General features: G+C 43.9%; 1 protein-coding gene across 2 annotated transcripts in view; it reads left to right on the forward strand.

Annotated features, from left to right (window-relative positions):
* The window catches only part of IL1RAP (interleukin 1 receptor accessory protein), a 199930-nt gene that overhangs the window by 139481 nt on the left and 46963 nt on the right, over positions 1 to 13486 (forward strand). For both annotated transcript variants that reach the window (XM_067466134.1, XM_067466135.1), the window contains exons 8-9: positions 482 to 630; positions 2638 to 2787. In XM_067466134.1, the coding sequence (XP_067322235.1) occupies positions 482 to 630; positions 2638 to 2787 (299 nt within the window). The remainder of the gene's footprint in view (positions 1 to 481; positions 631 to 2637; positions 2788 to 13486) is intronic.

The following is a 13486-nucleotide window of genomic DNA, read 5'->3' on the forward strand; positions in this document are numbered from 1 at the left end:
CCATGGAAATCCTGTCCAAGGGGTCTTGTTCCTGTGGAGTTTTTTTTTTTTTTTTTTTTTTTTTTTGCCTTTTGGACTGTCTTTGCATCCTGTTGATTCCTGTCTGGATAAATGCTGTCTTGGATTGCTTTTATATCTCGTGTGGACATTGCTTTGTATTACTACCTTTTATAGACTTATTAATTTTTGGAACTTTCTTATGTTTTTTACAAGCATTTATTTCTTCTGGCTATTTACTAAGCTTCAATAAAAGATTTGTTTCTTCACTTTTTGTGTGGTGTGTTTTAAAGTCAGAGGGCCTTTTCCTGACCTGGAGTGCAACAGATTCATAGTTTTCAGACATTTGACCCCTTCCACCTTGACTCTACCCTTCTTGGATTACTTTGCCCAGAACAGGACACAAGTCTATTCCAGGTGAGCCCTGACCAAAGCAGACCTTATCGTTGAACATGATACTCCTCTTACTCTCCCCCTTTTCCAGGGAGGAGCCATTAACCATTGGGAACGTGAAGGTGAAGAAGACCTTGTTTGTGTCAAAAGTGACAGAGAAGGACCTGAGGCGCAACTACACCTGTTTCGCCCACAACAATAACGGAACTTCTCAGATGCAGGCTCTGGTGAGGATGAAAGGTAAGGAGACATGGTTCAATGCAGCCATCCCTCCACATTTGCAGTTTTGGTTTTGGAGGACCTGATTATTCATGGATTTGGTTCAAAATATTTTCTCTAAGAATCTCTAGGTCTTCTAGTAAGACTTAATTATCAGTTTGAATGAGAAGTATGTTAGGTAGATAATGCTCTGCTAGATAAAAATGTATTGTGTGTTAACTCCATTGTTCATTACTGTGTGCAAAATACAGTTCTAATAGACATGTGATCACATCACATTCCACTAAAGCAGTGGTTCTCAACCTGGGGTCCCGAGATGTTTTTGACCTACAACTCCCAGAAATCCCAGCCAGTTTACCAGCTGTTAGGATTTCATGGAATTGAAGGCCAAAACATCTGGAGACCCACAGATTGAGAACCACTGCACTAAAGAGTTAATCAAGTGGAGATGTGAATCTCGAGGGACAGGAAAATGAGTGTAGTCATGCCCATGTGACAGGTATGACAAGGACTATGTAATTCACTCTTATCCCTGTGTGATGACAAGAAGCCTATGGGTATAAAAGTGAGCAGAAGACAACAACAACAACAACAACAACAACAACAACAATCATACTACATTTGTATCCCACCATCATCTCCCCGAAAGAACTTGAGCGGCTCACAAAAGGCACTCCAAAGTGCCACACATATAAAATGCACAATGCATAATCATATAAACAATAACAATATAAATTTACAAACAATATTACATAAAACATCACATAAACCCTAGTTAATAAGATTCAAAATTCCACAAAACACAGCAATGTGGATCTTTTTGCCATGTGTATCTCTTTGACATGTGGTGCTCTTGCCATAGTGATCTCTTGCCATGTGGATGGTGTATTGTTGCTGTGAGAATAATAATAATAATAATAATAATAATAATAATCATTGAATCAAAGAGTTGGAAGAGACCTCATGGGCCATCCAGTCCAACCCCATTCTGCCAAGAAGCAGGAATATTGTATTCAAAGCACCCCCGACAGATGGCCATCCTGCCTCTGTTTAAAAGCTTCCAAAGAAGGAGCCTCCACCACTCTCCGTGGTAGAGAGTTCCACTGCTGAACGGCTCTCACAGTCAGGAGGTTCTTCCTCATGTTCAGATGGAATTTCCTCCCTTGTAGTTTGAAGCCATTGTTCCATTGCGTCCTAGTCTCCAGGGAAGCAGAAAACACGCTTGCTCCCTCCTCCCTGTGGCTTCCTCTCACATATTTATACATGGCCCTCATCATGTCTCCTCTCAGCCTTCTCTTCTTCAGGCTAAACATGCCCAGCTCCTTAAGCCGCTCCTCATAGGGCTTGTTCTCCAGACCCTTGATAAATAAGAATTTATTTCTAACCCGCCCTCTCTCCCTGAAGGGACCCAGGGCGGCTTGCAAATACAAAGGGAAATATTCAATGCCATGTATATTTATATTTTTGCGTATACTGATAGCAAATCAGTGCAAATAACTGTACATAAGCAATAAGTGAAGATTAAAGCTTCCAATATGTGTTTGGATGAAATTCAGAGCTCAAGTGTCTTACTAAAGTGGTGAGCTGCAAACAAGGTCAGAGTGTGTGCCGTAAATCTCTGCTAACTACTGATAGAGACTCTGCTGTGTTTGGGTTTGGTTTATCTGCTTGCCCTGAAACAATAAGTCCCAGCTCACTCATCTCGTTCCACCCTACTACTTTCCTTTCCTCATGCCAAGAGGCAGCCTATCTCTTCTTAATTTGAAGAGGAATGGCGGCCTTTTTGGTTCCACTTCGCTTGCGCTGAACATGGAAACTGACTTTTGAGCATTACAGTATTCAAATGAAAAAGCACTGGGTGAGTTTTGCTCCTTAAGTTTTGTGTAGGCAAGCTCTCTTTCTTTCCCAGTGTTTTTTAAATATCTGTTCCAATATACAAAACTTACGAATTAGATACGACTTTTGCACACTGACATCCTTGGCTTTGCATTGGTTGAAACCCCCTTTTTTTCCCTTGACCCCCAACAGCTCTGGTCCCACGGTACACAGTGGAGCTGGCCTGTGGCCTTGGAGCCACCGTTTTGCTGGTGGTGGCTCTGACGGTCATCTATCACGCCTACTGGCTGGAACTGGTCCTCTTCTACCGGGCCCACTTTGGAACGGATGAAACCATTCTAGGTAAGGGTCAAGAGGCAATTGCCTGCATTGCTGTCCACTCTGGATCATTACGGATGTTTTCATAGAAACATAACCTTAGAATCCTAGAGTGGGAAGGGTCCCCCAGAGGACATCTATTCCAACCCCCTGCTGGAGTTCAGCCTGTGATTGTGTTTCAGGATCAGAGTGCTTTGGCTGTGGGGAATGATGTAAATGAGGTTCAAAATGGCAATGGTTTGGTCAGTGATGTTGATGCAGAGAATGACAGAGAGACACCTGTTCAAAGTGTAGCTTCTCATGGGAATGTTCCTACAGGGTATAGGAATGATGGTTTACTCCCTGAATTGCTCCCAGAGAGGATTTGGGGCTTGAAAACAACTCAGCACCTGCAGAAATTAATGAGCATATAGATAGGCAAGCATAAATTAGTCAAAACAGACAGGTTGAGCAATGCCTTCGGTGTTCTGCCAGCCTCCGAGAGAAAAAGATAAGGGCTGCTCAAGGAAAGCGAAACCAGTTTCTGAGAGCTTGGAATGGCTAAAAAGTTCCAAGCATGGAAAATCTAGTCAGATGAAGTATCGTTTAGAATCCTGCTCAGTTCTTGTCCTTGTTTCATGGAAGCTGTGGTTGGGAAATTCATGCTTAAGGATTTCTTGTTTCTTGGTTTGGCTTTTTGTCCCTTGTGATTACCTGCTCATGCCTTGGATCAATGTTACCTGGTTCTTTGGATTTTGTTAGAGAAGTGTGGACTTTGTTTTTGGACTTTGCTGAACTTTACCTTGGACTAATTTGTTCCTGCTTATCTTCTTGCCTAATTGGATTTACCTATTCGTTTAAAGTGCCTTTTTTTACTTTGCTGCTTTTACTTATCTTCAATAAAAGGATTGTTTTTTCCCTATTCAACATGTGGTGTTTTAAAGTCAGAGGGTTATTCCTGTCATGGAGTGCAACACCCCCTTCTCCCAGGCAGGAGGACACCATCTAAGCCCTCCTGACAGATATCCATGCAACCTCTGTTGGGAAAACTCCAGAAAAGGAGTCTCCGCTGAGTTCCCAGGCAATGTATCCCACTGTCCAACCACGCTTAGAATTAGGTCATTTCTTCCTAATATTCAAGTGAAATCCATCTTTCCTGTAGTTTGGACTCTTTCCTCCATTGTATTGTCAAAGTCTTTCATGGCTGGAATCACTGGGTTGTTGTAGGGTTTTTTTCGGGCTATGTGGCCATGGTCTAGAGGCATTCACTCCTGACGTTTCGCCTGCATCTATGGCAAGCATCCTCAGAGGTAGTGAGGTCTGTTGGAACTAGGAAAAAGGGTTTATATATCTGTGGAATGACCAGGGTGGAACAAAGAACTCTTGTCTGCTGGAGCTAGGCGTGAATGTTTCAACTGACCACCTTGATTAGCATTTGATGGCCTGACAGTGCCTGGAGCAAACTTTTGTTGAGAGGTGATTAGATGTCCTTGTTTGTTTCCTCTCTGTTGTTGTGCTGTTGCAATTTTAGAGGGTTTTTTTAATACAGGTAGCTAGATTTTTTTCATTTTCATGGTTTCCTCCTTTCTGTTGATATTGTCCATATGCTTGTGTATTTCAAGGAGAAAACCATGAAAATGAACAAAGTCTGGCTACCAGTATTTAAAAAAATGATACTTTTCCTCTCTGTTGACCACTTCTTGCATCTGTTTATCCTCAGATGAGATTAATTGTAATCCAGTGGTGCATATTTCATATCTAATGAAGGGCTTGGAGAGGCTTGAATTGCAGCCAGCTCCAATTCAGGACACCCTTTCCCTTCCTTTTGTGTTCTTTTCTTGCCTTTTGTATTGCAAATTCCCTGGCAGGATCCATTCTCTTCAATATAATCCCTGTATGGCACCAATCTGTTGAAGGCGCTTGATAAAGAATTGATATTGTTCTTGTTTGCCGTTCCTGTTCTCCCCAACTTCGCAAACTATGTGCACAACTGAGCATCAAAACAATGGGCAACTATGTGCCTCTGAGTCAATAGAAACCCCTCACCTCTGATTCTGCATTCTGCTACAGGTCCCAGCTAGCAATGTTTTCTATGCCTTCAAAGGCGCCAAGCAATCTGGTTTGCTTTCCTGCAATCGACTCTGGGCATATTGCATTCTTCCTTAAAGCAAAAATAATTAAGTCTTTGCTTGGAGACTGAGAAGAAGTTAGTTTCATGGTGTTCGGACAGATTGTTCGTGTTGAAGCAAATGGAGAAGATGCCAGGGAGGAGTCTGCTGCTTTCGTGCCTTTCTTGTGTTGGATAGGACTGAAATATCAACACAAACAGGTCGAAGAATTTGAGGCAAGCTTGCATTCCTGCTCTGGAGGGTGGGAAACACCCAATGGATGCTTTTGTCGTTGGGGTATATGGTGAGAAGATGTTGCTGGGTAGAATTGAAATAATAGCCCCACAGTATCTTCCCAGGTGGTTCATCAATAATAATAATAATAATAATAATAATAATAATAATAATAATAATAATAATAAAATGTCTAGATGTCATCAGAGTTTGTGAAAATATTAGAAAGTTCACCAAAAATGCAATGAAACAATGGAAAACTGAGTTGTTTGTGGGCAATGAAAGCTATGGAACTGTTAACATCAAGAGAGGAATTTTCCAGGGCAACTCACTGTCGCCACTGCTGTTCATTATTGCACTGATCCCACTGACAGTAATTCTACAGAAAACAAACCTAGGCTACCAAACAGCAAGAAATTCACCAAAAATCTCTCACTTGCTGTACATGGATGATATAAAGCTTTACGGAAAATCAGAAACTGAAATTTTATTTATTTATTTATTTATTTATTTACTTTGCTTGTATACCGCAGTTTCTCAGCCCGTAGGCGACTCAACGCGGTTCACAACAAGAGCAAAAAGTCAAACCTAACAACATACAATATTTAAAAACCAACAACAGCATAATATACAAAGCAATGACACATCAATAAACAACACATCAACGTCTCGCAACTAGAATCGTCATCCGTAATTCCGTTTTCCTATATTCATCGTATTCATTGCACTGTTTATCCAAACGCCTGTTCAAATAGCCAGGTTTTTAGTTTTCTTCGAAACACCATTAACAAAGGGGCTGATCTAATGTCCATGGGAAGGGCATTCCACAGCCGAGGGGCCACCACAGAGAAGGACCTGTCCCTCGTCCCCGCCAGCCGTGCGTGTGATGCAGGCGGGATCGAGAGTAGGGCCTCCCCAGAAGATCTTAGAGTCCTGGTGGGTTCATAGGCAGAGATACGTTCGGATAGGTAGCTTGGGCCAGAACCGAAATCAAGTCATTGAGCAACACAGTCAGAATCTTCAGCACTGACATCAGTTTGGCTTAGACAAATGTGCCATAGTGGCATTAAAGAAAGGGAAAATTACACAAAGCGAGGGCATAGAGATGCCAAATGGAGAAACCATAAAGTGCAATCAGCCAGAAAACTATAAATATCTGGGCATACTACAATTGGACAATATCAAGTATGGGCAAGTGAAAAATGTGGTCAGCAAAGAATATATCCAAAGAGTCAGAAAGGTTTTGAAGAGCAAATTAAATGGCGGAAATACAATCAAGGCTCTCAACACCTGGGCCATCCCTGTCATTAGATACACTGCTAGGATTGTGAACTGGACACAAGTAGAGCTGGATGATCTGGACAGAAAACCAAGAAAACTGATAACAATCCACTACGCATTACACCCACGTAGTGATGTCAACAGACTTTACTTGCCCAGAAAATCAGGAGGCAGAGAGAAGAGGGGTTCTGCAAGGGAAACAAACGGTAGAAGGAGAGAAACCCTGGCAGATGATGGGAAAGGCAGTCAAGAACCAATGTTGAGGGAAGTCAAGAGTAGTAAACTGCTTAAAGTGCAAAAGACCGTAAAAACACAATCCAGAACAGAAGAGAAAACTGGCCAAAGAAGGCTCTCCATGGACAGTTCCTGGGGAAAATTGAGAGCCAAATTGACAATGAAAAAACATGGCTGTGACTCACAAATGGGACTCTGAAAAAGGAGACAAAGGAGGGCCTGATTCTGGCTGCCCAAGAACAAGTCATTCGAACCAAGGCCATCAAAGCCAGAATTGAAAAGTCGGCAACAGATCCCAAATGTAGACTCTGCAAGGAAGCAGATGAAACAATATATCCCATCCTCAGCTGCTGCAAGAAGATCGCGCAGACAGACTACAAGCAGAGGCACAACACCATTGCTCAGACTGGTGGGATCACAGGCCTGAAAATGTTATGGAAAGTGAACATGTCAAAGTCTTCTGGGACTTTTGAATTCAGACTGACAGTGTTTTGGAGCACAAGACTCCTGACCTCACAATTGTGGGAGGAAAAAACAACAAAAGTATGGATCATCAGTGTTGCAATCCTAAGTGACAGCAGAAGTGACAAGAAGCAACTGGAAAAGCTGACACGATATGAGAATTTAAAGATTGAACTGCAAAGACTCTGGCACAAGTCAGTCAAGGGGTCCCAGTGGTGATTGGCACACTGGGTGCAGTGCCTCAAGACCTTGGTCTGCACTTAAACACAATTGGTGCTGACAAAATTACTACCTGTCAGCTGCAAAAGGCCACCCGACTCGGATCTGCACCCATTATTTGCTGATTCATCACACAGTCCTAGACACTTGGGAAGTGTCTAATGTGTGATCCAATACAAAAGTCAGAAGGGTGATCTTGTTTGCTGAGGACTCATCTTGTTGTGTATCAAATAACGACAATAGCCCTGTGTCCTTTCTTAAAACAAAAGTGAAACTGAGCAGGAAAGCAAATAGACAAAAAATATTTTTGTCCAAAGGAACTATCAAGGTCGCAGCACTGCTTTTGGTCCAATCTACGCATAAGCCCTGATTGTGATAGCTAATGTTTATTCCAAGCATCTGTATTTTATAGCACTTCAGAGTGACAAAGTCCTTAACACAGTGGAAATGCAAATGCCAAGATGATCACTTGGCTTGACACTCCTTGACCATGTGCCAAATGAGGACATCTATCTGTCAAAGACCAGGAATAAAAGCAAGAAAATGCAGGAAGCAAGACTATGTCATGAGAAGAGAACCAACATCAGGAGCACAAACAGCTCTGCATTTGGAGATTGCAGGACAGTGACCACATGGACAAAGGCCAAAGAAAAGATGGATGGACACCATCAACGAAGACAGGCATGCTGCCAACCTGAGACCGGAGGATGCCAAAAACAAACTGTAGTCACAATGCTGACCCTTCCATTGGGAAAATAACTTAGAAAGATGAAGGTGTGCATGAGCATTGCCTAATGCATATGTGGGAGTGCTTATCTGAGGTCTATGTGACCAGCACCAAATGTAGCTTGTTAGTTGCTTAAGTAGATCACTACTATCGGAAGAAGCATACTCCACCATTGAGCAGCTATGACCTGGGGAAAGGAACCAAAAGTGGCTTTATTTTGGGCTTATTTGTCGTGTCAGTGCAACCAGTCAATTGTATTACATTTCTAACAGAACAAAACAAACAGACAAAACACAAAATTTGCAAGTTTGGTAGTTGATTAAATGTCTTTTGACCAGTATCTGGCCACTTGGGGTGCCTCTGGCGTTGCTGCTAGAAGGTCCTCCATGGTGCATGTGGCTGGGCTCAGGTTGCATTGCAGCAGGTGGTCAGTAGTTTGCTCTTCTCCGCACTCACATGTTATGGATTCCACTTTGTGGCCCCATTTCTTGAGGTTGGCTCTGCATCTCGTGGTGCCAGAGCGCAGTCTGTTCAGCACCTTCCAAGTCGCCCTGTTTTCTGTGTGCCCAGGGGGGAGTCTCTCATTTGGTATCAGCCATTGATTGAGGTTCTGGGTTTGAGCCTGCCACTTTTGGACTCTCGCTTGCTGAGGTGTTCCAGCGAGTGTCTCTGTAGATCTTAGAAAACTGTGACAACATGGACAAAGGCCAAAGAAAAGGTGGATGGACACCATCAACGAAGACAGGCATGCTGCCAACCTGAGACTGGAGGATGCCAAAAACAAAGCTCTGTGAAACTGTAGTCACAATGCTGACCCCTCCATTGAGAAAATAGCTTAAAAAGAAGAAGAGTGACAAAGCCAATGTTTGCATGAGCATTACCTAATGCATATGTGAGGGTGCTTATCTGAAGTCAGTGTGACCAGCACCAAATGTAGCTTGTTTGTTGCTTAAGTAGATAACTCCTATTGGAAGAAGCACACCCCACCATTGAGCAGCTCTGACCTGGGGAAAGGAACCAAAAGTGGCTTTATTTTGGACTGCTCCTCTTTCTGCCTTCTTCTAGGAAAGATGAAAAAGATGAAGTTAGGGAATGGGAAGATATGACCTTGGGGATCTCTCTTCATTGCCCAAGGCTCCACAATGCGAGCAGGACCTCGATAAGCTGGAAGGTGTCTTTCCTTGGTAGCTTCCATGTGGAGACATTGGGAGCTGTGCTGCCTACGATGCTCTGGAAGCCCCACCTCTGGAGGAGACCCTTTGTGATGCTGGAGATCATGGGATTCAAGAACTTTGTGGGTGGAAATAGATGACCTATATTCTGCATCACCTACATTATGGCCATGTCACAGATGTATCACTGAAGGTGCATCTCCACTATGGTATAATGCAATTGGTGTAATTTGGTGAGCCACCAGCCCTCTTTGGTACAGATCATAGAATCAAAGAGTTGGAAGAGACCTCATGGGCCAAGAAGCAGGAATATTGCATTCAAATCACCCCTGACAGATGGCCATCCAGCCTCTGTTTAAAAGCTTCCAAAGAAGGAGCCTCCACCACACTCCGGGGCAGAGAGTTCCACTGCTGAATGGCTCTCACAGTCAGGAAGTTCTTCCTCATGTTCAGATGGAATCTCCTCTCTTGTAGTTTGAAGCCATTGTTCCGCGTCCTAGTCTCCAAGGAAGCAGATGACTGAGCACCTTGTACAACTAAAACTCCCAAAATTCTATAGCATTGAGCCATGGCAGTTCAAGTGGCATCAAACTGCTTTAATTCTACGGTCTAGATGCACCCTGAGTAACATCTCCTGACCAGGGAAAAAGAAAACATTCCTCTTTTTGCCTGCATTCCATAGATGCAGGCGAAACATCAGGAGATAATGCCTCTAGAACATGGCCATATAGCCCCAAAAAAACCTACAACAACCCAGTGATTCCAACCATGAAAGCCTTCGACAATACATTCCTCATTTGTCAAATTGCTTACAATACAAAATGCAAATATGTTGCAATTCCTCCTCCCAGCATTGTTTGTGTTTGCATGCAGATCAAACTCTCCAGAATGCTAAACTGCTTTGCAGGGTTGTTGTGAGGATTCCAAGAAGGTCCATGGAGATAAATAGAAACATGCTTTCCCCTATTTTTGTGTCTGTTCCATACACCCGCATATATGTATTCTCTGCCACCCACTGTCCTTTCCCGCCTCAACCAAACTCCGAGGCTGAAATGTTGCAGGAACGTGTCGTTCCTCTGGGATGATTGCATTTTAAATGGTTTTGCTAATTGCTTCTTGTTTGTTTGCTTTGTAGTAGCTCTGTGCGTCGTCTGTCTCTGTGTACTTGGGAAGAAAAACATTTCCTTGCTAATAATTGATTCTCCCTCCCTTCCCGGCAAAGGCAGCGGAGTTGAGGCATCATATTAACACAAAATGAAAAACAAGCAGCGAGGCAAAGAACAGACACCCAGGGTCTCCGATTGGGAAAGTTAACCTCCTTGCTGAAGGGTTCCAGGAGTTGTCATCTGCCCAAACTCTGTTGAATGGGTGGCTGGTGCATGCGCCTTGTTTCCATCTAGGACAAGCCTAAGATGGATCTGTTATGGTTTTTCTTGACCAGATTTTTTCAGAAAGGATGTACCATTGCTTACCTCTTGGGCTTTTTTTTTATCGTGTCAGTATCAACCAGACAATTGTATTACATTTTTAACAAATTTTTAACAGACAAAAAAGAGTTTGCAAGCTTGGTAGTTGATTAAGTGTCCTTTGACCAGTATCTGGCCACTTGGAGTGCCTCTGGTGTGGCTGCAAGAAGGTCCTCCATGGTGCATGTGGCAGGGCTCAGGGTGCATTGCAGCAGGTGGTCAGTGGTTTGCTCCTCTCCACACTCGCATGTCGTGGATTCCACTTTGTGGCCCCATTTCTTGAGGTTGGCTCTGCATCTTGTGGTGCCAGAGCACAGTCTGTTCAACGCCTTCCAAGTCGCCCAGTCTTCTGTGTGCCCAGGGGGGAGTCTCTCATTTGCTATCAGCCATTGGTTGATGCTCTGGGTTTGAGCCTGCCACTTTTGGACTCTCGCTTGCTGGGGTGTTCCAGCGAGTGTCTCTGTAGACCTTACAAAACTATTTCTAGATTTAAGTCGTTGACGTGCTGGCTGATACCCAAACAAGGGATGAGCTGGAGATGTCTCTGCCTTGGTCCTTTCACTATTGGCTACTACTTCCCGGCAGATGTCAGGTGGTGCAATACCAGCTAGAAAGTTTAATTTCTCCAGTGGTGTAGGGCGCAGACACCCCGTGATAATGCGGCATGTCTCATGAAGAGCCACATCTACTGTTTTAGCGTTTTAGTGAGATGTGTTCCACATTGGGCATGCATACTCAGCAGCAGAGTAGCATAGCGCAAGGGCAGATGTCTTCACTGTATCTGGTTGTGATCCCCAGGTTGTGCCAGTCAGCTTTCGTATGATATTGTTTCTAGCACCCACTTTTTGCTTCATGTTCAGGCAGTGCTTCTTGTAGGTCAGAGCACGGTTCAGAGTGACTCCCAGGTACTTGGGTGCGCTGCAATGCTCCAGTGAGATTCCTTCCTAGGTGATCCTCAGAGCTCGGAATGCTTGTCTGTTCTTGAGATGAATAGCACATGTCTGAGTTTTAGATGGATTAGGCATCAGCTGGTTTTCCCTGTCATAGGCAGTAAGGGCATCTAGAGTTTCGGAGAGCTTCTTTTCTACCATCTCAAAGCTCCCTGCTTGAGCGGTGATGGCACGATCATGAGCATAGATGAAGCTCTCTGTCCCTTCTGGCAGTGGCTGGTCATTTGTGTAGATGTTGAACATGGATGGAGCAAGCATGCTCCCCTGAGGCAGGCCGTTCTTCTGTTCCCGCCATCTGCTTTTCTGGCCCTGGAACTCAACAAAAAAGCTCCTGTTTTGTAACAGGTTTCCTATGAGGCGGGTGAGGTGGCCGTCCTTTGTGATATTATACATTTTTCTCAGGAGGGGATGGTGGTTTACGGTATCATAAGCCGCTGACAGGTCTATGAAGACAGCTCCAGTAAGTAAGTTGGGCCAAAACCACATAGAGCTTTATAGGTCAAAACCAGCACTTTGAATTGGGCTCGGAGATGGACCGGCAGCCAATGGCTCTGACACAACAAGGGGACGGTATGCTCCCTGTATGTCGTCCCGGTTAGTAATCTGGCTGCTGCCCGTTGGACTAGCTGAAGTTTCCAAACCATCTTCAAAGGCAGCCCCACATAGAGCGCGTTGCAGTAATCTATTCGGGATGTAACTAAAGCGTGGACCACTGTGGCCAGATCAGACTTCCCAAAGTGTGGGCGCAGCTGGCGCACAAAGTTGAAGACTCTTTGGCAGAGAAGGCTGAAGACCTAGTAAAACTACAATTCCCAGAATCCCAGAGCATTGAGACATTGTTAGAGACCCTAAATTGGGTCTTCTTAGGTCCACATCACGGGAACACGTAAGGAAGGAGACAGTCCCAAAAAAGATTTAAAAAACAAGGTTTATTTTAGTTTCTTCATGAAGAAGATGGACAGCCTGGCAGCATACGCAGATGCTACTCTTCAAGTGACTGCCACACCCCTCCTCTTTTTCTGCTGACTTTTATACTCAAGTAATAGGTCATGGAAAGTTCTCTCTTTCCAGCCCCTCTCCCTTGACCTTTTGATGGAAAGTACCTTCTTGTACCTGCAGACTCTATGCTTAACCACAACCTTTGAACTTAACCACAACACAACTTCCGACCTCTACATGTCACATCTTGTTTCTTAAAAACATTTTCTTCCCTGTTGCTCCTTTTCTACAGAGAAAGGGTATGTTTCTCTTTTGCTGTTAATTTCATTCAAAGCCCCTTGTTTAGCATTTGCAAACTTCACTCAAAGACCCTTTCAACATGAGAGTTAAAGTGGTGTCAAACTGTATTAATCCTATGATGCAGATGCACACTTAGTCCAGGGCATTCAAAGCACTGCACCTCTGCTGAATGTATGCATGCATATTAAGAACAGCTGCATACTGATGTTGCCAGAAGAATCACAGCTGATTTTTTTAATGTTTCAATTTCTGCTGCAAGGTACGTTTTGAAGTCTGGAAAGACAGCTTGTCAGTTACTCTTCTCGGCTGAGCATTTTCAGTTGCTGAGTTGCCCCTGGAAACTGGAATGGGCTTTGCTCCCCACTGGCCTTCCCTTTGGGGATGGTATTTTTAGCTTTTTGTTGTGTCGGATCCTTTATCCATCTATCCCAGTGCAACCAGTTCTGACTGGCAGCTGGGACTTTGCAGTTTCCGCAAGGAGTTGTTTTCTCCTCCCATCAGGATTTGCTGCAGATTGAAACCATCCAGTCCAATCCTGTCTTCCTGGTAGGAAGACACAATGCAAGCCCTCCTTTGGCTATATTGGCCGCCTTTCTCTGGACACCGTCCTTCTTGTCCATCTCCTTCTTGAATTGCTTTGCCCAAAACTGGA

Source organism: Anolis sagrei, chromosome 3 (assembly GCF_037176765.1).
Source record: "Anolis sagrei isolate rAnoSag1 chromosome 3, rAnoSag1.mat, whole genome shotgun sequence".
NCBI classification, from domain to species: domain Eukaryota; kingdom Metazoa; phylum Chordata; class Lepidosauria; order Squamata; family Dactyloidae; genus Anolis; species Anolis sagrei.